Below are 27,809 nucleotides of genomic sequence, written 5' to 3'. Positions count from 1 at the left end.
CGCACCTCCATACGAGATCAGATCTCAGAAAATTTTCCATTCAGATCGCCACTAAAATATGTCGGATCGGATCAATCTTCAAAACGGGTGAAGAATTCGAGACAAACTTAACAAATTCTTATATTATAATAGATCTGTTTTTATTTGTTGTTTTACACTTTTTAATTAGAATTTATCTTTTTATTTGTTTTTGGGTCTAAAATAAATCGTAGGAGAAATTCAGAATGAGACACTGTTGTCACTACTGATTTCTACGTTATCTTTTTTCTGAAGGAGAGAGAAGTCTGCCAACCATGAATTTACGTATCCCGTATCATACACGTCGATATAGATATGAATTCATAGTATGCCGGCATCGCATAGGGTAAAATAGTTCAAAAATCGATGGTGTTGATATTTTGGGTATAATGGTTGATCAAACCTAATACATGAGCGTGTGGTCTGTGAACTGTGATGCTCGTAGTTCTGAGTTTTAAATTCCTCATTGGACTAGTGTTAGTGTCTGAATGGTGAAGAGACATCTGTACAACAGATTTAACCTTTTGATTCAACTGAAAAAGGATATTTTCAATCTCATACAATGGAGGTGAGAGTTTAACAATGAACCCAAATTCTAATAAGAAGGGTTACAGTACTAATGGAGAATGGAAAACTTATTCTATTTAATGGGTAAAAGATTTATGCACAGGAGATTCCTCCCTTCGACCCCATTTTATAAGGGGCAAGAGATGCATGCACCATCGTAAATAACCTTTTGTCTTTTGTTAAGTTATATAAATGTTAGGAAAAGAATTATTATTACATGCCATAGTAGCAGCCTTCCTTACACATTCTCTTACAAGTATGGCTGATGCGATACTGTTGTATAATTCGTTACCAAAAAAAAAAAATATATAGCTGTATATTAATGGTTTAAATTAATCATATGTTAAATTTTAGAGTATGGTTCAATCAGATAACTTTCATGTATTGAGATGCATTAAGGTATTGTCTTCCATAAGCACATGCCCTCCACTACAATAGCAGAACTAGGGAACATACAATCAAGGGCAATGAGTTTTTCCCTATCATATGTCAAAGATCTGAAATGCCCTTGACACCCAAGTGCAATGGTGGCCATCAGCGAAGGAGAAAAAAATTCCTTATGCCACAGTTAATGGCTTAAGGAGTCTCTTTCACCTATGGCATAAGGAATTTTTTTCTCCTACACTGATGGCCACCATTGCACTTGGATTGGAGCCTAAAATAGTGGATGAAAGAAAAGTCTCACCAATGGCCCCTACCATATAGAGAGAGGGTGACCTTGGATTCATAGGTGAACACCTTCACCGTGGGTGAAAGAAAACTTTCCCTTGAAAACATATATCCAAAGAAGGGTTAAACATATACTCTATTTGGAGATACAGGTTCAGGTGCATAATCCATGATCGTGCAAGTGTGACCTACCAAGGTTATTTCCTGAAAACCTCACTACATGCAGACGATGGTTCTATCTCCTTCCTATATCATGGCGAGCAAATCTGCGAGAAGCCACTACAGAGACATTAGATGTTTCAAGCATTCCAGCTTTGATTGCCAGATAGCAAAAGCTGACTAGCATAGACTTCACATAAATTTAGGGTTCTTCTATACAAATCCAATTAATAAGGAATATTTAACTTACATCAAGGATAACCCAAAGCAGAATGTATCGATCCCTCCTTTGGACTTCCACAAATATGTACTTTCAACACCAAAAGAAACCCAACTGAGGATACTTCAGTAAGTTTAGTAAAATGTAAACAAACATTAATCAAATTGGCACTACAAAAAAATCACCTGAATTTCAGGTCTGCTAACAGATGGGAGGACTACGTTACAGGAACTTCAATAAAATTCCACTTTACAGAGCCAGAGCCATCTCCTCAATGGATGCAACAAAGGAAACAAAAATTCCTTCCATACATTACAAATAGTGGTGCAATGTCAGGGTAAAGGATGAGTTGTGCTAATTTACAATCTCCCAGCATATGTTACAGAGGGATATATTCAAACCCTTGATTCTCCTTCCATCCTAAATAATTCCTGCACAAGGCCAACGGCAGAAAAAATTTTCAACTATAAACCACTAAAACATATTTTACAGTTTTTCATCACTGTTTTTAAGTGACGGATGGACTTTACCAGTTTAGTGGCAGCAACTGATTGGCGTTGCCTCTCTTTCTTCTCACGATGGCACTCTCCACACCAGCTAGAGAAGTCTTTCTGATACTTCTTTAGCTCTCTGAAGACCGAACTGTGGAAAGAAGTTAAAAATTGTTATGCATTGGACTGCCCACAGATGATTCTCTTCTATTCATTAGAAAGCAGAAAAAGGAAGATAGAAAAACAAAAGGCTAACTTCTAGTTTTGTACCATAGAGTGCCAACCTTAACATGAACCTCTATGAAATGTTTAGATACTTTGGTGAAATCCACAGATTTGGTCAGGACACCCAACTTTTTTTTTCATTTGAAAATCGAATACTACATATATTTACAGAATGGCTTGCAAAAATGATCCTTCATTTTTTGCTAATTTGGATCTTCATTCAATATTATGCATCCAAATGAATGGTTTCAAATCCACACCCAACTCAAATTAAATCTAGATACTACCCTCATGCTAGGGAACTTGAAAACAATGACATGTAGAGGGGGAGTAGGTAAGGTTCAAAGCCATGGCTTCCAGATCTGCCACTACAGGGGGTTCTCTCCTTTCTCCAGTGAAGATCTGCAATACCAAGATAACATCAGATTTTCCTCTGGACATTATGGTTCTTTCCTTTAGAGTTGGTATTGCCTGACATGTTCCAATTCAAGAATATGGTCTCATCTTTGCTAGCCACGTGGTTGCAACTAATAAGATTGATATTTGGATGAATTGGCATCCAACCTTCCAACTTTCCCTCATAACTTTCTTCACAAGGGATTTTCTTGCATAAATCTTCCCAACTTGGCAAGAGTAGACCAAGTATGCTGCCAACCTTGTGACCCTCCTGAGTGCATCCTCAATGTATGGGCACAGCATCGTTGTTTTGAGAAGCATGTGACAGTCTCCCTCTTTGGCATATAGGTTTGATGCAATAAGGAGCAAAGATCATTTAAGATAACTAACAAATTAATAGAATGAAAATCATTCATGTCTTCCATTTCCCTGACCCCAATCCTTAGGAGTGACCATTAGTAGAGTCCAAACTTTCTCCAAGAAAAACCTCCTTGGGAACTTACAAACCTCGAAGAGTTCCGTCCTAAGTGTCTCACAATTTCTTTTATTTAAAGCTAGCAGGAAATGCCAATAATAGAGCACAAAAACTAACAAATTTGATTATCACATATAAGTTAAAACCATTGTCTCCCCTTCAAAATTCTTATCAAATTCCCACAAATGCCTCAATTGTTAGAGTCACACCATCCATTAATCGCCGCATTTGTAACACATGCCATATAATACCTTACTATCCCACCCATTCTCCATGTTCAAAAGCCTTGGAAGCTTAAACAATAATGAGAACAAGTGTACAGGTAACAAAGTACATAAACTTGAAAGGAGAAGCTTTTATGAGACACATCACAGATCATTCTAGAAAATTTGTAAACAGGTCCCAATGAAGTAGGGGTGCAAGTTTGGCCCTGACGGCCCAAACCCGCCCTTGGCCTGCCCTGATCCCGAACAAGTACCAACCCAAAATTTTTGGCCCTGATGGCCGACCGACCCTGAAATTTTTGACCTTGAGTCAAGGTCAAGGCGGGTATGGGTTAATGTCTTTGGCCCGCCGCCCGCCCTGAACCCGGCCCTGATTTTTTTACCCTGACTTTTAGCCTTGGTTTTGGCCAGGCCCAACCCTGATTTTTGCCACTGATGTTGACCCTAGTTGTGACCCTGATGTTAAACCTGAATTTAGCCTAATTTTATATATTGTTTGACATTGAGTTAATGACACCTAATATTTAAATTTTACAAGGACCAGTTCATGAGGAAGAGTGCAAATGGAAATGCAATGAAGGATGCTGAAAGAAAATGATCGTTTTCTTTTCTTTTAAACAAATTTTAGTTCTTAGGATTTTTTGTTTTCTTAGGATGTTCTCCTCTTTGTTTAACATGACAAGGATTTTGAGATCTTCATATTGTATGCCTTATTATGATGATCTCTTTGTTTATCATGACAAATAATTGAAAATTTTTGGATTATTTGCTTTCTTAGGAATGATCTCCTCTTTGTTTACCATAATAGTTGGAGCTATTTGTATTGTTTGAATGTTTGCTTTAAGATGTTCTTCTCATGACAAGTAATTTGTAACTTTGTATTTTTTATCTCCTCTTCATTATGAATATTTTTTATTTTTAAGTTATTTCATATTTTGCAGGGTTAGGGTTAGGGTATACCAAACCCTTGATGGCAAACCAATGTCAAGGTCAATCAGAATCAGGGTCAGGGTCATCCCGGCCCGACCCTGAAAAATCAAGGCCAAATAAGGGCGGGTAAGGGTTGGGCTAAACCTTGAAGGGTAGGGTCAAGGTTGAAGTTTTGCGGCCCTGAGTCAAGGTCAGGGCGGGTTTGGGCCCAGTTAAGGGGACTCAAGGTTATGCTAGGGTTTTAAGGCCCTGTTGCACCCCTACAATGAAGTGACCTAACTATCAAGGTGAGAAATAAAAATAAGTTAAGCTAATAACCTACATTAACTAGTGTTAGAGGACATGAGCACCTAACAAGGACATATAACACGTAACAGAAGTGTAAGTTGGGATTTTTTTTTGGGGGGGGGGGGGGGGGTGAGGAAGGGATACCTTCTGCACCATAGAAGTAAGTTGACCCTATGCCCAGAATTTGTGGCTCTGGCACCATGCCGGTGGCGACCACGATGAAGCACTGCTTTTCCCGGAACATGGGAATAGTCTAAGATTTCCTATTAAAGAAGCAAAGACCTCAATCAAAAGAGTGCACAACCACTAATAGTAACAATCTAGCAGGAGAAATGATGCACCGAAATTCCACCATATAGTTAGGTCTGGATAGTTTGAACTTCATGTGGAACAGGCTCAACAAATTACAACCACTGGAATCATAATAATTCAAAATATGAATGGATCCATCTGTCATGGTAGAAAAAAGAAAAGATCCGGTCTTAACTACCGCACGGGCCTTATTCTAAATGAACAAGACAAGCATGTTTGACAAGAAACTACTTAATTCACTCTTTTCCTTTAATAAGGTAGTAATATCCAGAAGAAAATTGTTTGACAAGAAACACGCAGGACAAAGGAAAAATATCTCAAGTTAGTTTCATTATCAAGTCTATTGATCCTTTTCAAGTTGGAGTTTTAAAATGCAGTCATCCCAAGCTGCAACTGATGGTCCATAATCATGTAATTTTCAGAAGCCTCGGCAGCCAATTATAAATATCAGCTAAAAGAAGTTTCAAAACAATAAATATGCTTTTGGTGGAAAGGCTTGAGGTTTGATTGTTCCAACCATAGTTGACAAATTCAGGTTCAGAAAATATCCAGAAGGTCATTTTGTTCATTCAATAATTCGGCAAAAAACTTAACTTAAAAATAAAATTCGGATTCAGATTAATACAGGAATTATTCGCTTAACCATAAAAAAATGAGACAAAAAATTAGATGTTCATTTTTTTTATTTTTTACCCCTATTCCACATTATCAATTACTTATCACACGTGTAAATCCTCAATTAAGTATTACTTATCTGAAACAGTAACATTTGTGATAACAGAAGCTTCAATATCAGCGGTGAAGAAAAGAAAAAGAACTGTGGAGAGAGATGAAAACCGAGATCGGGTGAGCTAGAACAATAAAAAGGAATAACTACCCAAGTCTAATTACAATAAGAAATATCTAAAGAGACTAACAAACTAAATACAACTCAACTACTAACTACTATCCCCAAGATTTAAAGAGGCTTCTGACTGGACTTACAGAAGTAAAAGAGGGTATTATTCTCTCGGATGAGTCAACAACATGCTACATATATTTTATGTAGGTTGGAAACCCAGGAAAAGTTGCATATTAGAAAGTTCATGAAATAATGGGGAAAACAGTTTGAGGGTGAACTGACCATCCAAACTGAGGATGCGATCAAGGTGAAAAGGTTTGCAGCATGACACTAAGCAACTCAAACATTATCTATTACAGGTTTCTTTGAGATGGTATAGGAATAAAGTATCGGTATCGCTCGCCATATCAGTCGGCTAAATTTAAGATATTTATCGTATCGTATCAGAGATACTTTAAACCATGCGCGCCGCCGCATATTGGCATTACTGTTATGACGGTAAATAGTGGGAAGAACTAATCTTTTGCAACTATAGATTTAAAAAATAAAAAATCCTCACCTTAGAGAGAGAAAACCAGAAAATTAACCCGATGTGCTGAAATAGTAATTAACCTCAAAGACTACCATACCTCCGGTTGGGTTTCTGTATTTACATGTTTCTCACATCGGATGCCTCGAAAGAACAATTCTCCACCAGAAAACTGCTCACCCAAGCACACATTCAAAGTGACTTCTGAGTCATCCACATGAAAACCTACAAACACAAAACTGTTGAGACTTGGAAAGAAAGCAAATTATGGATTGTTTGCATTCAGATATTCCAAGGTAAAATATACTAAAAAGAAATATGGAAAAAAATTAAAAAACAAAAATATGAAAAGGCAGAAGTAGAGCACAAAAAAGAGATTTAGAACAGTAGTGATAGTTATATGTCTCGACAAGCCATCAAATAAGACGAAGGAGGCACAAGCTTAACCCATCCAAGAAAATGAAAGCAGCCTTAACTACATGTCAATAATAGTCAATCTGTGAACTGGAACAGAAACATATAAAAATAACAGAAGACAACTGTATTCATGATGATTTAAAAAGAGCAACCCAGTGCACGAGGCTCCCACTACTGCAGGGTCGGGGAGGGGAAGTGTATTGATGATAATATCATCCAAAGAAATTGCAGGTCTTGACTTCCATGCTCATGTTAGATGCAATCACACAGTGGATCTGTTCTGTATGACTGTATCCCTTGCAGGGTTAGCACACACCATCCGCTTGAGAAGCGTGCAAAAGATGGCAATGCAGACCAAAAGTATACAGATTACAGAGCACAGACCAGCCACATCCACATGACCAACTAACCTCCAACAAGATTGGTCAATTATCTCTAACGTAACTCTGCGATTTGCTCATAATCGAGCTTCACCGGCTCGTGTCTGCTCATATTAGCAATTAACCGATCCTTCTCCTGATCTCCAGATCTCCTGATCTCCTTATCACTTCAATCAATCTCTTTCATCCCTTGAAAATTCGACGATTCAGATACAACCCATTCCAATCTTCAATCCTTCCACAAATCACTTTCCAATGCACCTCTGTTGTGCCGATCAAGCTAAATTCTATAATTTCACCATTTTTCTTTCTTTTTAATGAAATCTATGGATCTATCTCTGTTCTCTGTAACATCTTTGTATTCTGTAAATTAGACCAGATCTGATCTTCTTATTTGTTTTTTGATAATCTCGATCCCTACTACATCAAAACAGATAATCAGCACAAGCTTTCTTCATCAAACTAAGCAAACTCCAATTCAACAATTTTGATGGATTTTGAAAACCCTAAGATGCGGATCCGAGGTCCAAGAACAGGAATCAGATCGCTTAATGGCCCACCCAAATAAAGGGAACTAAATAACCAAGATGCAGTGGCAGTCTTGTAAATAAACAGAAATTATAATGGGCTACTTGGGAGATGGGACGTAAAGGGGATTAATGATTATTTGATGGGATAAACTAGGAAGTAAAATAAGAATAGGGATATGAGAGAATTAAAGCAAATATAAGGGTAATATAGGAAATCAAGATAAGAGGGAATAATCACCATAAACTCACGATTAGATCATCTTCTTCCTAGGACCAAAACAGGGGCGGAAGAGACGGGAGGATTCAGATCGATAGAGCTTCATCAAGAGAGCTCGGTTTGGGCTGAAACTTCAATCAAAGGGTCGCAACAGCAAGTGTACCATGAATCCAGCACCAGAAATCTCCGATAGTCTAGATCAGAAGTATTTTCGAGCTTGCAACTAGGTCTGGCGGTGACAAAACTCAGATCTGAATCTGATTTTGATTTCTCACCCGCAGGACCAAGCTTGGGAGGAGATCTTCTAGGGTTTGTGTCACCTAGGAGGTAGCAACCTTCGGTCCAAATCTCATAGCCAACCGGTAAGAGACAAGGGTTCAACAAGCTGCCCTTTGGTGGTTGGTGTTACCGTCCAAGAGAGAAGATGAACAGTATTCAGCAGTTGAAAAAATAAAGAGAAAAGGAAATAAAGAAGAAAGTAAGGGAGATGAAGAAGAAGAACTAAAGAGGAAAATAGGAGAGGGAAAAGAAGAGATTAGAAGGTTTCAGAGAGGGAGAAAAAGGGGTCGGCAGCCATGGTTTCAAAACCAAAAAAATTCAACCAAATTTCTATTCATCAAGTCTAACCACTGAGTTCATCCATTACATGACTAATATAAAGAAAAAAAATCAAACAATTAATAGAAACTACTTGAAAATGGAAACTATTCTAAAATTAGAAACTAGCTAATTTCATAGGAAATTATTTCTAAAACAAAATAAAATCAAATCAAAAGATTTTTTTTCTAAGTCGATCGTGCAGCTGCATCACCCTATCCCTATATCTTCTAATCCTGCACTGCTAGGTCAAAAATAAGAAGGGGAAGTGGCAGATGGGGTTGGAAGGAGGAGGAGGCGAAGGAGGAAGGTCGGTACATGTCTTTCTAATTAAAAGAGGAAATTAAGTCCTACCCTTCGATTTTGAGACTTATGAGCATGTGCTCATTAAAGTCTCCACATAAATGGTCAAAACACAAAAATGGATTGGACAGATTTGTGGGTTTTGAGTTTTCTCCTTCAATTTTTTTAAATAAAACAAGCTCTATAAATGATACCAAATGCAACCAAAACGTTTTTATGACTAAAAATAAAAAATAAACCAATGAGAGCCTTAGTGGTCTCATATGATGTGCCCAAGTTAATAATGACTTATTTCTTTATGCATCAGTATTAGGATGAAATTTTATGCCAGACAAAGGAGGCGATGAGGAGGGCAAGAGAAGAGGGAGAGGAGGCAGAAGACATGATAGGAGACGTGACAATGGAGAGATTGCATGAAAGCACAGAGAGTCGATTGATGGTGACGAGAAAAACACAATGCAACTATTTACACAAAAAAATTGTGGGTTGGGGGTGATGTAGATAAGTCACTTAATGGGGTTTTTTTTTTGTAATAGGCCACTTTAATGGGCCTAAAATATGGGTAGAAAGTAGGAAAACGGGATTTAATTCATTAGTTTAGTTAAACTCTTGTTTTGAGTCTATTTCCTTTGTTATTTCAGTTTACTAGTCAATTTAGGTTTTTCAATTAGTTAAGGATTGGGTTATGCCTTCCCTTTTTAGTGTTTGAGTCAGTTTTGAGTCTTTTATATAAGTTTGTAAGGGGCTACAACATTGATCACGAACTTATTAACGGAAAAAAAAAAAAAAAGATGGCTTATGCTGTTGTGCTGTAGGATGCAGTTAGGTGAGATGCCTATTCACTAGTTCTTCTTCCCCCTTCTCAACCCTCCATCAAATTCTCTTTCTTTTTTTATTTTTCTTTTATTTGTTTGCTGTGAGACAGTGTTTGAGAGTTAGAACCACGCTTACTGGAGGACATCTTCTCCATTCAGCTAGAATTTCAGATCCTGCCTGGGATTATGATCACTTGTGATTCTAGATTTACATTAGGGGGGCCACAAGAATTTGTGGACAGCTTATTCTCCTACCCAACCAAGCAATAAATGCTGCCAAATGCTTCAAGACACGGTGGCTCAGTGGCGGGTTCTTCTTTATATTACGATGACACATACCTTAGGATAGGTAACCTTCAGTATGTATATGACGGGGCATGCATTTGTTTTGCAGTCATAGGAAAACACATGTCGGCTCCATCAGACCATGACTCCATGAGTGGACTCCAACCAAGACGTCATAGTTCATTTCGATAGATAAGACATGTTGCATTATTCATTTGTTTGGGACTTGGGACTTGCGAGTAGCATACTTACATGTCTTTGTGAACTCTACTTTTTTCTATTGTTATGTCACTATGTCATAAGTTATGAGCTAATTAATTAATACTATGATTGATCAAGGCATGGATGCATTATTTACTTGTTTTACTACCATACTCTATCTTGTATTAGTAAAACAATTTATTAAAACACCACCTTTTTTTTCTTTTTTTTTCTTTTTTTCTTTTTTTCTTTTTTTCTTTTTTTCTTTTTTTTCTTTTTTTCTTTTTTTCTTTTTTTTTCTTTTTTTTTTTATTTTTTATTTTTTTTGCAACCATAAGTTCTAATATATTTAACTAAAAACAAGCTTCATACCAAGTTTCAGATCATAATATGGCTGTTTGACCACCGAAACAGCCATTCGAAACCAAATAAATAAATACACCAACTCACCAAGATCTCAGCAAGATTATAAAACAAGATCTTGAACCTTGGGGCAAAAAAAAAGTGGTTAAAACAATCAATTTTAACCACCTTAGTTACAAACAGATTTTCCCAAAATAGGTATTGACATATTTATGTTATAAAATACATTATATTATGTTACAACATCAGCCAGTCACTATTATTCTTTTCACTCACAAAATGATCTCTTTTCTATTTTTATTGAATAAATAATTAAATACAATTATAGGGGGGAGCATCGAACCCAGAATAGAATATAACAATGTAATCACTAATCTGTAAATTTGGGTTTTATGAGTTTTTAAAGCTTAATACATTGAATTTCACTTCTATAGCAGTCAAAACCTACGCAACAAACTGCCTACTTGGGTTTCAAAACGATGAAACCACCTTAGATAGTTTTCTTTTAAATCTAATCATTTCTAGATGTGAACTAAAGCATAATAAAAGTCCCTCAAAATTCCCCAGAAAAATATGGAGATTCCTCAGCATTTCCCCAGATTTCACGAAATTCAACAAAATATTTTGATTTCGCAGGGGGAAAAATCATCCTTCATGGAAAAATTTGGAACCTTTCAAAAAAGGGACTTATGCCAGGTTACAGGTTACAGTAACATCCCCGACCCCCAAACCACATATTATAAAAATAAATAAAAAATAAAAAAAAATAAATAAAAAAAAAAACCCTTTTTATTAAGATCTAAGTAGGCACTTACCCAGGTCAACATCCCTATCTTTCCCATATTCAACAATAAATCCATGATGAGAATCAAGAGTGGATCCACCAACTTCAGGAAAGAACACTGCACGACCAAAAGAGGGAGACAAACATAAGTGAAACGAGGCTACGCTTCACCAACAGCTGTCAACAAATTTATCTTGTGTTAAATATATTGAACTGAGAAGCTCGCTTTGAGCAAAATATATCACCTTTAGATATAGGGCGAATGAAGTCGTCCATGAGCTTATCAAGCATTGTTTCCAGGCCAAAATCATCAAGAACAGCACCATATTTATTCATGGTGTTCGGACGCATAATTCTACATTTGGATTCACGAACCCACTTTTCAAAATTTTCCACCTATGGAATCAGAAAGCCTCATTAAAAGAGCTTAAATGAAGAACAGATACCATGTCAAGGAACCAATATAAAGATAGCTCATATACCTCAGATAACAACAATTTACAAAAGCTTGGCTGAAGCATATCAAAGGTATAAACACCTGGCGAGGGTTCTGATATTATACTTCTAAAGCTCTCCTCCGTGTTCACACTGACAGCTTTGATAAATGACGGGGCAAAGAAGTTTCCTGGGTTTAAAGTGTACAGGTCTCTATGTAAAGGCTGCAAAGAAAAAAGGAAAGAAACAAAATAAAATAAAAATAAGTACACAACTTCCACAGGCTGCCTTGTCAATATCTCAAAGGCAACTTGGAAAACAAAGAAAAGTATGGTTTTTCTCCAAAAAGATAATGTGCATTATCAGGATATTGCACTCAGTTCAACAAGACCAAATCCCATCTACTTTAGCTAAACCATTTAAGCATTACGACTTACAAAGATATGAAACAACAGAACAGATCTGTAGAGCATACAAAAAGGCAGGAGAAGTAGACGGATCAGTTATTTCTTCTTCCTTTTTTTTTTTTTGGGGGGGGGTGGGGTGGTGTAGATGGATCAGATTTTGTTAACTAGGCCAGGGTGTAGTCAAAGAATATGCCTAGATAAGCGTGTTGTTGCTTGGGAAAACAATTAGGTAAACACGCAAGAACCTAGTGAGACTTTCCCTATCCTTGTCTCCTAGCCTGGACCACATGGTTACCTAAGCCACAAAGCCTAGCCATTGCCTTAGAAAAATGGTTCGAGTGTTTCAGATTTACAATGTAGAGAATCCAGTTGGGTGACAGGAGTGGATCGATTAATTTTGAAGTTACTTTTTAAACTGCTAACAAAGCGGGAGAAGTAATGGCCATGTATTGTATACAGGCTTGTTTAGAGTTTTTTATTCCTAGAGATCCCTCAAATGCTTCTTTATCTGGGTCAATTAATTCTTCTTTATTCCTAGAGATCCCTCGAATGATTAATAGTAAATCACCAGCTTTCTTGTTTCTTATTCTCTAGTCATGTGATTTAAGTTCAATACCAAGTAGAACAATTTTAATTCATTCTGAAAGCAGCCCACTCTTCAGTCCTCTTCCTGAATATTATCATTCTTAATGCCTATACAACAACAACAACAACAATAACAAAGCCTTATCCCAACTAATTGGGGTCGGAAAGCCTTATCCCAACTAATTGGGGTCGGCTATATGGATCCATACAAGGACAAAAAAGGACAAGTAAAAGGAAATTACACAATAACTGTAACCAAGTAAAAACACAGCTACATGGCGTCCGTTACATTGATCCTTGCCCTCCGCCTAGCTCTATTCGAGGTTATGCTTTGGGGGGAAACCAAGTATGCATGTCTTTCCTCAATATATGACAGGCTATATGGATCCTTGCCCTCCACTAGGCTCTATTCACTGGGATGCAGCCTGTCATATATTGAGAGATCTGATATATTGCCCTCATTTATACATTTCTTACTTCGTAGGACCTCAATACCTAGAAAGTACATGAGAGAACCCAAGCCTTTCATCTAAAAATGTCGATGAAGACAGGATTCACTTCCGCAATTCTGGATACATCACTTCCGGACATAATAATATCATCCACATAGACAACCAAATGACCAATACATAGTCATAATAGCACTGTGAGAACCCACAATAAGTAACAATAGAGTTGAACTTGTCAAACTATGCTCTCGATGACTGTTTCAACCTTTAGATGGCTTTATGAAATTTGCATGCTTTGGTAGAATTCTCCCCCTGAGCATCATAATCTGGAGGTTGCACCATATAAACTTCCTCCTAAAGATCACCATATAGAAAGGCCTTTTTTTTTTATGTCCAACTGATTTTAGTCTAAGTTGATAATCATAGAAATGAGCACACAAACCGAATTCAAGTACTCAACCGGTCCATAAGAATGAATGCTTCAAAATAATCCACATTGTATGTTTGAGCATCCTTTACCTACCAAATGTGCCTTAAGACATTCAACATTCAACAGAGCCATTGGAATTATACTTAATGGTGTACACCCAAAGAGGCAAAGACAATGCACAAAATCCTTACCAAGAGCTAAATCTACTAATGTCCATGTCTTTCAAGATAACAAAGCATCCATGTCTGTCTCCAAAGCCGGTTTCCACCCAAGATGAGACAAAGCCTCATGATGGGTTTTTGAAACAATGGGTTTCTGAAAGAGTTATTAGATAAGCATAGAGCAAAAGTATAGAAAGGAGAAGGAAGATGAGAACTAGACACATAATTTTTTAATGGGATAAGTAGTTACGGATTTTTGAGTACGGGAGCAAGTACCTTTCTAAAGAGCAACTAGTGAGTCACGAGAGACCTCAGTACTAGGATCAAATTGAATAGTGGGCGATGGTGACACTATTTTCATCCGAGTACTGATGCTAATATACCTAAAGAGGAGGAATAGTAACTGGTGGAGCAATAGTAAGAGTAAGCGGCACAAGAACCAAAAGAGGAGGACCAATATCAGTATTTGTAGGAGAGTTAGTGAAGAAGTAGACAAATAATAGGGTGTACTCTCAAAGAAAGTGACATCAGCACTGACAAATTGTTTGTGTGTAACGGGATCATAGCATTTATACCCTTTTGAATCCTATAGTAGCCAAGAGAAATACACTGACTGCCTGGGGAAACAGTTTAATCAATTTGAGGGTGCAAAACAAGAACAAAACAAGCACATACAAAAACAAGAAGTGGCAAATTTAACAAGGTACAGGATACACAATAGAGAAAGGAACTTAATAATTCAGATTAGAAGAGGGCATTCGATTGATAAGATAAAGGCAGTAAGAACAGCATCACACCAAAAGTGTTTGGTGAACATGCATATGAATCAAATGGGATCGAGCAACTTCCTATAAGTGTCTATTCTTCCATTCCGCCACCCCATTTTGTTGAGGGGTGTAAGAACAACTAATCTAATGAATCATGCCACTAGCCAAGTAAAAAATCAGATATCTCAACTCTGAATATATTCAAGGGCATTATTAGAACGAAACAATTTAACAGAAACATTAAACTGGGTTTTTATTTCTTGATAAAAAGTTTTGAACAAAATGAAAATTTGAGAGCAATCCTTTAACATATAAACCCAAGTTAAGTAAAAATTATCATCCACAAAGCTGAAAAAATAAGAAATCCTTAATCTATTACAAACTCAACAAGGACCCCAAATGCCATAATGAACTAAAGAAAACAAAGATGAACTTCTATACACACTCCAAACAGGAAAGGATGCGAACAATGATGTTTTCCAAGTTCTCTAGCTTCACACTCGAAATGAGAGACTGATGTGCAACTGGGAACCATTAATTGAAGCTTGGATAGGGATGGATGCCCAAGACGAAGATCCCATTGAAAAGGAGAAGACCCACTAGAATAGTAGCAACAGTGGTAGAAGGTCTAATTCCATCCAAATAGTATGATCTGTCCTGCTCAAGCCCTCCTACAATCATCCTCCTTATCTAAAGGACCTAAAAGACACAATAGGAAGGATAGAAAGTAACAACTGCCTAGCACAATTGGTGAGCTATGGTGCACAAATAGCCCATGCTCACCAGGTCTCGAGTTCGAGCCTTCTGGACCATTCTGGTTGTTATCTACTTCCCCTCCCTACCTATCCATAAAAAAAATGAGAGTTTTCCTCTGGCATGAATGTATGCCTGCACAAGTTGTGCCCACAAGAGTTAGTTAGAAACTCCAGAGAGTTTAATAGTTGTAATTTGAACTTGGACATTGTCATTGGGTGGTTTAGGATATGCAATTAGAGTCGTTAAACAGTAGTATAATACTCAATCAGATGATCCAATCAAGGTAGAATCACAACCAAGAAACGGCAGCAGTGAAGTATGACCAGACCAGTAAACAGCGGTAGATATATTCCAGAACAGACAAATAAGGACCCAGATTTGGGTGATCTCTCATCTCAGATAAATAATAAGTCAGATTGACCTGAAACAGGGATTGAACAAGCGACTAATATAATGGAATAAAGTCCCGAAAACTCAATTCAATCAGTTGGCCAGATCACCAATAATTGCAGTAGCAAGTAGCAGGAAATAGACTCAAAAAAGAGTATCCGCAAGCAGTATGGAGAATAAAAATTATTCAAAATCAAAACAGTAGGATGGGCCCAAATCTGGATAATCAAACTTGCCTCAAAAGATTAGCCACATCGAATGGTTGAATAAAAAGTAATTTTATATCTCAGATTTGTGAAGAGATTTCCCAGCAATTGAAGCCACAGGCACAATTGAGATCAATTCTAACTGTAGCGCTCCAATATCTTCATGTATGCAGTATAGAAGAAGAAGCAGTCTGCCCTAGTTTACTTCCGTGCTACCATTAACTAGGATAGAATCATATAGATAGGCAGCATAGGTGCTGTGACCAGAGAACTTTAATGATGCAGTTGGGCATGGGAAGAATTGGGATTAATTTAGTACTTTGATTTGTTTCCTTATTTGTTAGTGTAGGGTGTGGTCAAGTTAGTTGGGAGATTCAAATTTTTATTTCAATTGCTAATTTAGATCAGTTTCCATTTTAATCACTTTCCAATGTTTTGCTGTGATTTTCCTTTATATATCCATGTAACACAATGAAGATCACAGATTTTTGAAGAATCGAAATTTGATTTAAGCTTTTGGCTTAAAACCATGGCTGCCGAGAGGCTTGCATATCCCTCCCTCCTTTGACCTTCTTCTTCTTTCTTCCTTCCTCCCTGAATCGATTCTCTTCTCTCTCTTTCTCTTCTATATTCTTCTCCCATCCCCATCGATCTGTTACAACTTTCTTCTTCTTCTTCTTCTTTTGGTTTGGTTCCTACGACTAGCAACAGTACAGCTTGAGAAGAGTGGTTTGATCTTCTTTGATATCTTCCTTTCCTCTTGAGATCTTGTGTGGTGATTCTCCACCAGAGGGAGACTGACACTCCATAGTCTTGGCTCCAGTTGATATTCCTACAGTGAGAATCGAAGACAAAATCAGATCTGGACCTTCCCGTTCCGCCAGGTTAAGGTTGCAGAAGAGGGATCTCCCTGGTTACGCATTATTGGGTCGATTAATGACAGCCCTCGATATAGCTTGGCGTTCCAACCCTTCTCCCAGATTCACAGAGACAGCAGCCCTTAAAACAAGGAGTTCTCTCTTTCAACAGGGGCTGGTCTTTACCAAATTGCCATTAGACCTTAGATTTGGGTTTTGCTTAATTGAATGGGCTCATAGGCAATCCGACTCCGGTTTTGGAACCCAAATCTGCATCATTTAGTCCGATGGGACACTCAAAATAAAAATCGAGCAGGTGTTTCACTGATTTTAATGCTCTGATACCATGAAACGATATCCAGAATATAAAAACAGTAAAACAAAGATGAGAAAGAAGAGACTGCTGAGAATAGAGCAATTGTTATTCACAGCAGTCCCCATCGTCCAATATATATATTAGGTGATTACAAGACAAATTCCTTCTCAGACAAGGAAAGAAGTCAAGAACAACTAACCAGGAAGTATAACCAGAATGCAACTCTAAATAAGAGATGAAAAACCAAACCAATTAGGAAACTACTGACTAAAGGGAACTTACACCAACCAGCCACGATAGCAAGAAACCCTCTATCATGGAGCACAAATGATGTACCCCCCATGGTACACAATATTGCACCCATTTAACAGTATCGAAGCACTAAGATCCAGTATCTATCTTATTTTGAGAGTTTCTTTCTTTCTTCTTTTTTAGAGTTTTCCTTTGGTGGTCCTTCAATCTGAGATTTAGTTGAAGTTCACATACCAAATTTTGCCCCAATTTCCCAAACCAATATTCAGATTTATGGCTTGGTAACATAAATCTTTAGTTGGCTGGACTGTTTTCAATTATATCCATATATATCTTTATTGTTTGACCACCTACAAGGCTACAATACAACTTCCTCCGCGCAGAAAATTAATTAACATTCCTATTGTTGCCAGTCGGGGGCCGAAGGCCGGGGGCCGGGGGCCGGGGGGGTGGGGTGGGGTGGAGAAAGAAGAACATTATAATTTTTTTTTTATTGGGGGGTGGGGTTGGGGTTGGGGAACGAAAAAGAACATTACAATCCACATAATAGGACCATCCACTAGTAATAAACTAACACAGTTCAGTGAAAGGTTCCTACAAAACACACCTGATAATGTGATATTATCTTCTGTCGGTATTCTCTATGCTTCTGAACCTGACATGAGAAATGGCAAAGAATGTCACATATCTGCCCAGGATTTATTTTGACTTCTTCTAGAGAAAATATATCTAATATTCTGAGAGCCTCTTTATTTTTTTTCTATTTTCCTTTTTTCAGGAACAAATGGGAGTGGTTGCACAAAAATCAAACAATAGATACACACAATACAAGAATAATAAGTTGTGACTTTTAGAAACAGATATTTAAGCAAAAAGAAAAATTCCACTGTAATGTTTTTAGCCAGGACCCAAATGCGTACCTCCATCCACAGAAAAACAAAACTACCAAACCAAGATAAACTCAAAAGGTTGAAACAATAGCCACCAGCAAATTTGTAACTTTTGGGAAATACAAACACTGATTGATTAAACCTGGAAATCTCCATTTCCAAACACCCAAGGGATTCTAAGGAGAATATCCTACATCAAACCACATGCAGTCATTGAGAGAATAATTTTAGAATTTAGTAATGATAATACCGTTTGAGCATATTAAATGCATCTAACAAGGAAAATTGAGAGTGACCATAATGTTTTGCAGGCTAATATTTATTGCCTCATCAAAGAGATCCGCTTGTCAGCTCGCCCAATAAACATGTCGTTCAAATGGATCAAAGATCAGCTAAAAATAGACGAGCTTGCCAAACAGGGAGACAAGGTCAATACATATTTCCAGAGGTCAACTTTTTTTCTTGTACATCCATTTGGACATATTCTTTGTCTCTAGTGTTGGTGTTCTTCTCTCCAATAAATTAACATTTGTTGGATGGGTAATAACCTGTGTCTAATATGACACCAGCCCTCTTTATTTTAATAACAGAGAGAAAGTTCAAGAATATTACGATGATCATTAAACCCCTTAGGGACTTAACGACCAGTTTGGAATCTGACACTTTCCCTAAAACCCATTATTACAACACCATCTATCAAAAACAGTAGCATAAACACATTTGTGTGTCAATACAGCAGCCCCTCTTTATTTATAATAATAGAGAGAACATTCTAGAATAGGTAAAAAGAATAAAATACCCTTCATGACTAAAATACTACTTGAACCCATACTACAACACTGCCCCCTCAAGTTGGTGCATAGATATCAAACATACCCAACTTGAACAATTAGATGAAAATTTTCACTACCAAGCCCCTTAGTGAGCACATCAGCTAACTAGACACCGGGTTGGACAAATGGAAAACAATAACTCCTTATTCCATCATCTCCTTGATTAAGTGACGATCAATCTCTACATGCTTCGTTCGATTGTGTTGCACCAGATTATGAGCAATGTTGATCTCTGATTTATTGTCACAATATAGACACATAGGAAGCTCAATTGGAACAAGTAGATCCTAATGGAGAACCTGGAGCCAAAGGAGTTCACAAAAACCATGGGCCAAAGCCTGAAACTCCACTTCCACACTGGACCCTGCAACTATAACTTGTTTCTTGCTCAACCAAGTATCAAGGTTGCCTCCAACACAAGTGTAGTACCCGGAGGTATATCTTCTAATATCTGAGCAACCAGCCAAGTAAGCATCAGTAAAATCCTCAATACGTAAATGAAAAGAACCCCCTTTGTCAAGAGTAGATTTCAAGTACCTCAAAATCCGATATGCCACCTCTAAATGGGTCGAGAGTGAGGATCACACGTATTTGGCTAACCAAACTCACAGCGAAAGTTATGTCTGGTCAAGTGTGAGAGTGGTATATCAGTCATCCAACTAACCTCTGATAACTGCCCTTGTCAACTGGTTCACCATCCTTGTACTTGAGATGAGAGTTAGGCTCAAGAGGGTGTTGTCGTGTTAACTGGTATACACCCTAGCTTTCTTATGCCTGGTAGGAGATCAAGTGTATACTTCCGTTGAGAGAGGTAGATACGTTGAGCTGAATGAGCCACTTCAATGCCAAGGAAGTATTACAACTTACCCAAGTTTTTAATTTCAAATTTTGTCCCCAAATATGTCTTCAATTGAGCTATCTCATCAATATCACTCCCAGTGATTACAATATCACCTACATAGACAACGAGAACTGTAATATGCTCACTTGTATTCTAGATGAACAAAATATGATCAGCATTACTCTATATATAGGCAATGGACACCATGGCTCTGTGGAAACATCCAAACCATGCTCGGGGAGACTATTATAGACCATACACGGCCGATTTCAACTTGCACACCTTGCCTTGGGTATTTTGAGAAGCAAATCCACGAAAAATATTTATATATACCCCCTTTTCAAGCTCTCCATGGAGGAAAGCATTCTTGACATCAAGTTGTTGCAGCTCCCAACCCAAGTTAATAGCGCATAAGAGGATAACACTGACACTATTCATTTTGGCAACTGGAGCAAAGGTTCGCTAATAATTAATCCCATATGTTTGAGTGAACCCTCTACCAACTAGCCTTGCTTTACATCTGTCCACCATTCTATCTGCCTTTTGTTTGACTGTGAATACCCACTTATAGCCCACAGGTATCTTTTTAGAAGGGAGAATCATCAAGTCCCACATGTCATTCTTCCCAAAGGCCCTCGTCACTTCATCTGTCACCTCTTTCCACCTTGAATTAGCCAGAGCTTCCTGCTAGTAATGAGGAATGGCAATAGATGACAAAGGGAAAATGAAAGTATGGAAGGAGGAAGAAAGACTGCCATATAAAACTATATTAGAGATGGGATGTTGAGCACAAGTCCTACAGGGTTTACAAATAGCAATTGGTAAGTCAAGACAAGGGTCACTAGGAGGAGGAGGAGGAGACTCACTAGATGGAGTAAGGCCACTTAGTAGACTTAGATTCAATGGAGGCGACTGGTTGGGCACAATGGTGGTAATATCAACTTGCTTATGCCAAGTATGAGCAACTGTTAGTGTACGATGTCTTGTATTCCGTTGCAGTTTAACCCAGGGAGTACTGGTGCAGGCCCCCCTGAATAGTGGGGGTGTAGGGGGGTGCAGCACCCTGCTCAAGTTTTTTATTTGAGGGCAGTTTTGTACTTTCCACATCAGGGTTTTTCGCTATATATTTGTAACAAGATAACTTTCTTTATAAGCAATTATGAAAGGTGTGAAGGCGAGCGCTGTAACCTTATTCTCCATTGACAGTGAAGCAAAATCTCACCTCACCAAGGAAGTAGGCAATCTTGCCAAACCTCGAAAACCTATGTGCATTGTTTATTCTTGTTTTTCCATTACCTTTTGCATCGCTTATAGGGTTGCGTTTCTACAACAACCACATTTAAAGGATTAGGTGGGCTCCCCCTAGACTGAAACCTGCTCGTATTCCTGATTTGTCACACCCTCCTCAAACTCAATATCATCCAATGGAGCAATCAAATACATATCTTCCCTTAGAGTAGGCTCCCCTTGAAGAGGTGTTGTAGATGGATAATATGCTTCAGACTCATGGAAGACAACATCCATAGTTACAAACATCCACCGGGAAGGAGGATGGTAACATTTATACCCCTTCTAAGTGGAAATATAGCCAAGAAAAATATAGCAAAGCCCCCGAGGATCAATCTTCCCATGAAGATGATGATTACGGGCAAAAACTACACATCCAAAAACCTTGGGCAACACAACAAACGAAGAGGAACCCAGAAGAACTTCAATAGAGCAGTAGGATGCCGACACACGAGAAGGCATCCGATTAATGAGGTAAGCAAAAAAAAAAAACACTTCACTCCAATATTGAGGGACATTCATTTCAAGCATGAGATACTTAGCCACATCATATGGTGATTCTCGCATTTAGCCACTCCGTTCTGAGCAAGAGCATCAACACAGCTTGTTTGATGGAGGATTCCATAATCAGACAAATATAATTGGAATGCCTCTTATTGAGAGAGAGAGAGAGAGAGAGAGAGAGAGAGAGAGAGAGAGAGCAACCTTTACAAATTTGTAAATCAAAATGAATAGATGTTTTATTTGCTTTTAGACGGGATCTAAGACCCTTCCATTAGGGTGAAAAAGATTATGAAGTTAAAATTGTAATTAATACCATCGGGAAGGATGAACCAACAAACTAAAGAAGGCGGAAAGCAAGCAAACCATAAAAGTAAAACAATTCCAAATCTCTGATCTCAATAACAGTTACAGTGAGCGAGAACTAAGGTAACCTAACCAACAACAACTACTCAGCCTTATCCCAACTAAATGGGGTCGACTACATATATCTGATCAAAGTCAGCAAAAGAAAAATACAACTCCGTAAGCCCCTAATTGAGTAAGGCACGCACCAAAACCAAGCAACGGCTAGTACGCCTAAACAAATTGAAAAACTACAGCACACGCGTTAACGCATTTGGGCGAAGTAGAGTGTTGTCATTGCTTGCTGAATTCACGCCCAACAGGAGAACACCCCACCCTATCTGTTCCTAGCCTTTTTGGACTTGTAGACTAGCCTTTAGACCAACAGCAAGTAAAGCTTCTGTTTGTCGCTTCACACCTTTAGTTTTCAAATGAAGGTTGCTTGGTGCAGCTTTAGCCAGTTCAAGGAAGTGGAGCAAAGTGACCCACCAAGTAGAGGCCCCCAATGAAGGGGGGCCACAGTCTCATTGGTGCAATTCTCCCTTTTCTAAACTCCCAAAGGGAGGAGTTGGAAACCGAACTAATGGATCCCGGTATCCACCCCCGCCATCTTTATGAAATAGAACTAAATTCTTTAACCAACATAATGAAGGATATCCAAGAGAAAGGGGTCACCTATTACTATTTTCATAAATGGGAAAGGGAGGAAAGAAGGAGACTTGGCCCCATACCACTGACTATTGATCGACTAAAGTAATAATCTCTATCCATGTCCCAACCCATAAGGCTCTTTCTTTGGCCAAACTTGATGACCCCTACTCTTTATAAAAGATTCAATAGATTTTATTTTGAGCATTTGTCATTATTTCATTTTTTTTCTTACCTTCGTAAAAAATAAAAAATAAAAATCTTAAACATATTTTTTTTTTTAATAAAACAAAAATTCAATAAAATACTCAATGAACCAACCCATAGTAATATTTTGACTTAAGTAAAAAAAAAATATCCTAGTTGGGCATTTTTTTAGCGAGAAGAGCAAGACAAGTTACATTTAGCTCAGGCTACATGAATTCTAGCCCTCCAATTGGATCTATTCAAGGTCATACTTCGGACAAGACCTAGACTATACACGTCTTTCCTCACTACTTCTCCTATGGCCACTTTTTGTCTACCCCTAGTTCTTTTAGATCATTCAATCTGAATCAGATCACTCACCCTTACTGGCGCATCCCTAAGCCTCCATTGAACATGGTCATACCATCTGAAACAGCTTTCTTATAGCTTATCATGGATCAGGAAAATTCCCAAATCAGCCCCAATATGATCATTCCTCACCTTATCCTTCCTTGTTTTGCCGCACATCCATCTCAACATTCTCATCTCCATTACGTATAGCTTATAGACATGACACTTATTAACTGCCAAGCGTTCTGTCACATACATCATACCTGGTGTAACTACTGTCTTATAGAACTTTCCTTTTAAGCTTTAAAATAATAAGTTGATCGCACACCACCTCGGACAAACCTCTCTTCTTCCTCCATTCCACTTTAATCATCTATGAAACATCATCCTCTATATCAGCAATACCTCGTTAAATTTACTTGCACCCTCACTTTCAGCACAAAGCACTGGTAATAAGCAGGGGCATCTTAAGGGAAGTTTTTCCACTACCATGAACGCCTTTACCAATTGCAAAAAAAATAAAAAAAAACAGAGGAAAGAACAGCCAAAGAACTTCCAAAGCCATTCGTTCAAAAGTATTACATGAAGAATCCGAAGAAGAAAAAATCAGAAAAATAATTATTCAAGGAACAGATGCAGAAAAAATAAGCCTTATCAAACAAGAAAATAAGGAATCTCAAAGCCTTACTCTAGTCCGCTCCCCCTCGGACGAATACCGCGCCAATATTTCTCGCATGTACTGGACCTTCGCGTCTCGCGAAATACTCAACATGCTCGGAGGTAGGTATCTCTCGAGAGAACTGAAAACAGAAGGAACGAACTCCAATTGTAGATCATCGTAGTTCTCCGGCACGTGTTCGGTGTTTGGACTCAACCGAAGCCTCTGGCTAGCCAACAGAGGGCGACTCGAGGCGACAACCCCGTTGCCATTGCCGTTGCCAGCCTGAGACTCCTCTCTTCGGTCCATGGAGCGATCGCAGGACATAATTGGTAGTTAGCAGCGGGAGACCGCACCAGACCGAGCTAACTGATGCCAATGGCGGATATGCAGAGCATTTTAGGAAAACATGCCAGGAAACATTCGCCTTCTGAATTCTGGTTCAATGTTAGGGTGTACTTGAGAAATTCAGCTCAGGGAGATAAGAGGTTTCCCTTCTGCTCCGTTTTTAGGGTTTGGGACTCTCGGTTTTCCGTCGAGGAATATCTGCCACGAACCACCGAGATTCTGAAGCCGAAATTTGGTGGACAAATAGATCCTCCTATGACATGTTAAATTTCAACCGATACATTGGCATCAATCATTCGGTTCGATTTGATTGAGTTCCACCGGTTCCGATACAAGAAATGAGTGAATCCAAAACCAAAATTAATATATCTAAAAGTAGCCTTTCAATACACGTGGCATGAAAACAATTGTCGACGATCAAGATGACCTAGTGTTAGAAAATCCCTAAGATCTCGCCTTCCTTTCGTGACAAACTCATATTCTTAACCATAGTTAGTAAATTCGGATTCGGGAATTATTCGGGCAGAGAATTATTCGAAATAATTCGATTGATTAATTTAAGGATTCAGTCAAAAAAGCTTATTGGGTTTTTTTTTTTTTTAATTGTTTTTTATTTTTTTATTTTTTTATTTTTTGTTTTTTTTTAATAATGTTTAAATGGACCAAATAATTCGGTTTAATTCGGATTCGGTCCGAATTATTCGCGATTTATATTAACTTTTGAAAAAATCGCGAATTTTAAATAATTTTATTTTTAATTCGGATTCGGTCCGAATTTTTGATAAAGTTCGAAAAAATTCTGTTCGACCGAATTATTCGCGAATTATTCGGCCGAATTGCTAACACTGCTCTGAACACAACCTCTCCCGATATGATCAATCACTTAACTCTAACGATGTGAATTTATAATCGAAATCATTTATTGAAATTGAATCGATCTATTTACATCAAAATCGTAAAATCGTTTAGTAAATGGTGTGATTATGATTTTAAGTTTCAGGCCGATTAGCTAAACGGGTCAGATCTGTTTTAACCGTGAAACTCATTGATTTCAAACCGAATTGAAGCTGTTTAAACTGAACTGTTTAAACCGTTTAAATCAATCTGATTAATCCGTATAACAATTAAATAAAGTAGGTGCAATAATCCGTATAACAATTAACAATTAAATTAAGTGTACATCATGCTTTTGTATGATTTATTACAATTCAATTCAAGTTTAGGTTTTAGATCATGAACTTGTAATCCATATATGTTATTATGTTATCACATATGGGGTGTTTTGGCTGAACCACCTGTCATTTTAATATTTTATGTTGTAGAATGCTGGATTTAAATGTTGTACGATATTAGTTCTATATATTTGAGAATGACCATGCAAATAAAGAGCACTAAATTATCAAATTAAGACATACTATCGTCAATATATAATCTCTTATTTGTGGTTGCCAATTACTTTTTGATAAGCTTATGATATTCAAATTTTAACAAATCGATTGTGAATCATTTTGCAAACCATATGAAATAAATCGAAAACCATTTAAAACTGTGAAATCGACATCGTTTATAAACCGTGGAAACCAAAACCGTTTACTAAATGGTCACAGTTTCATAAAGTTGAACCGTTTAGTAAATGGTGCGGTTATGGTTTTAGTCAAATAAATATGAATTAAACTAATCTGCACCATTTAAACCGAAACCAAACTGATTAACACCCTTACTTCACTCTTTCGTAATCTAATGCTCTCTCTGCATCATTCTTTATTACTGTTGCAAGAAATACTGATTGAGCATCAAAGAATTCCCATCTATATATGTGTGCATGACAGAGACATCAGCCACAATCACAAAACAACACAAATTAACAACAAATATAAAAGATGGATATGCGGCAAAACTATGAAAGACGAAGTAAAAAATGAACATATTAAAATTGATTTAGGATTTACCTCGATCAATGACAAGCAAACTCCAATAAAATATTTTAATGTGGTATGACCATGTCCAACAATAGAGGCCTGCAAATACACTAGTAGGGAGTATTGATCTGACTCAAATTAAATGACAATAGCAAAGGGCAAAGTCAACGCTTAAAATGACCATAAAAGTAGTAAGTAATGATATGCATATTCTAAATCTTTTTCCCAAGTATAACCGATCAGAGGACAATGATCTTTATAGTTAGACCCTATTCAGTTGAGAATTTATTGACTTAGTGGTTATAGGTTTTATTTATTCTTTTACTTTCATTATTCTTTTTTGTTTTTTGCCCAAATCTAGAGCTGATCCCATTGAATTGAGATAAGTCATAAGACTAAATTTGTTGTTGTTTATCTATTTAATATCAGTTTGAGTTTGGGTTTTATGTTCCATTTGTATAATCTCAAGTTTGATTAATAAATTTTGGTTCAATTTAATTTAAAGTTCGGATATGGTCCATTATATGAGAATGATTATCGTATGATGTTTGATTCATACTTAAACTATACTAAAAATAAAAACTAATTAAAAGAAAAGAGATTAAGTGAAACTCAAGTGTGAATATACAAGAATCATTCTCGAGTAGCTGATCGATACTCACTAGAGGCTAATTCTCTTATGACATGACGTATCCAAAGACTCCAAACTATTCAATTGTGTGAAAAATATAAACACCTCGATTTTGCTTTTGTTTTTATTTATTTATTTATTTTTCTGTTGGTAAATGATATTACCTCTTCACCTCCCAATTTTTTGGGATATTCTCATTTGATGCCAGGTCAAGCCTCAAGGTGCGACTCCGGGAGTCAAAAAGTATCTCACAAGGGCTAGTTAGTAATTTCACAACAATTGCGATTGGCATCTACTCCTGGCGGACCATACGAGAACGACGTTCCCCCTTTTGCGTTTGGCGTCCTTCCATATTAATGCAAACTAGCCAACTACCTACTTATAAATAGACTCGGTGAAAAGAACGGAGAGAGAGAGAGAGAGAGATAAGAAAGGAAAGAGAAACCTTTCGTCGACCTGTTTAGTTGGCAGCATTAGCCGCCATGGCGTCTGCAGGTTTGGTGCAGCTGAACTCCTCGTCTTCGCAGTGGATTCAACAAAAATCTTTCGCTCAATGTCACGAATCGTCTTCTCGCTCTGGTCCCCGCCGCGTTGCTCTCCCTATCCGAGCCGGAGGTTACACCAATGAGCTGGTTCAGACCGCCGTGAGTTTCTTTCCCTTAGCCTTGATCCTTATCTTTGCAGAGTTTCATTTCATGCGATCAGCACTATTCTTAATTTGTTATGGATGCTTTATACTCCTACCGTTGTATCGTCGTTTTTGTGTTTCATCTGCAAATCGTACCCATTGTTGAATTCCTTCTTGTCATCTTGATGAGATTTCCTCTGTACCAATTGTTGAATTCCTTCTTGTCATCTTGATGAGATTTCCTGTGTTGGTGGATGATGGAATTTTACGGATTTTAAGTTTGATGAGTCTCTATTAATTATGTCATGCTGAGTTTTTGGTTTCTACTTCCCCTCTTCTTCCACTTGGATTCTAGTTTCCGTGTGCCATTTATCAACTTCCAGTAGATGTGCTTGGATTTTTTCTTTTCAAAAATTTCAATTTTGATAAGATAAATTGTTTCGCTCTACCACAGTTTCCATTAATCTTTGCGTAGTTATTTAAACTTTTTTTTTTT

At 37.6% G+C, this 27,809-nt stretch overlaps 1 protein-coding gene across 2 annotated transcripts; it reads right to left on the bottom strand.

The window, feature by feature from the left end:
- Positions 1–1,766: 1,766 nt before the first annotated feature.
- LOC122081666 (2-oxoglutarate and iron-dependent oxygenase domain-containing protein CP2-like) lies at positions 1,767–24,357 on the bottom strand. Of its 2 annotated transcripts, XM_042648856.1 has the most exons (9): positions 23,818–24,356; positions 17,855–17,902; positions 11,719–11,895; positions 11,482–11,632; positions 11,268–11,354; positions 6,445–6,569; positions 4,807–4,925; positions 2,164–2,275; positions 1,767–2,064 (listed from the first exon to the last, which is right to left on the bottom strand). In XM_042648856.1, the coding sequence occupies exons 1-9, from the start codon at positions 24,112–24,114 to the stop codon at positions 2,029–2,031; spliced, it is 1,152 nt and encodes a 383-aa protein (XP_042504790.1). In that variant the 5' UTR covers positions 24,115–24,356; the 3' UTR covers positions 1,767–2,028. The 2 variants fall into 2 exon arrangements, with proteins under 2 accessions (XP_042504790.1, XP_042504791.1); XM_042648857.1 differs by lacking the exon at positions 17,855–17,902 and having other exon boundaries at positions 23,818–24,357.
- Positions 24,358–27,809: the final 3,452 nt, after the last annotated feature.

The sequence above is a fragment of the Macadamia integrifolia genome, chromosome 6 (genome assembly GCF_013358625.1).
Source record: "Macadamia integrifolia cultivar HAES 741 chromosome 6, SCU_Mint_v3, whole genome shotgun sequence".
NCBI lineage: Eukaryota > Viridiplantae > Streptophyta > Magnoliopsida > Proteales > Proteaceae > Macadamia > Macadamia integrifolia.
Note: the sequence above shows the minus strand (reverse complement) of the source record. Positions and strands in the feature narration are given on the sequence as shown.

Coding starts and splice junctions, on each gene's coding strand:
- LOC122081666 (XM_042648856.1), bottom strand. CDS start 24,114: ATGTCCTGCGATCGCTCCATGGACCGAAGAGAGGAGTCTCAGGCTGGC. Junction 11,896..17,854: donor AGATAATATCACATTATCAG/GTGTGTTTTGTA, acceptor TTTTCTTTGCAG/CCTTTACATAGAGACCTGTA. Junction 2,276..4,806: donor TTACTTCTATGGTGCAGAAG/GTATCCCTTCCT, acceptor TTCTTTCCACAG/TTCGGTCTTCAGAGAGCTAA.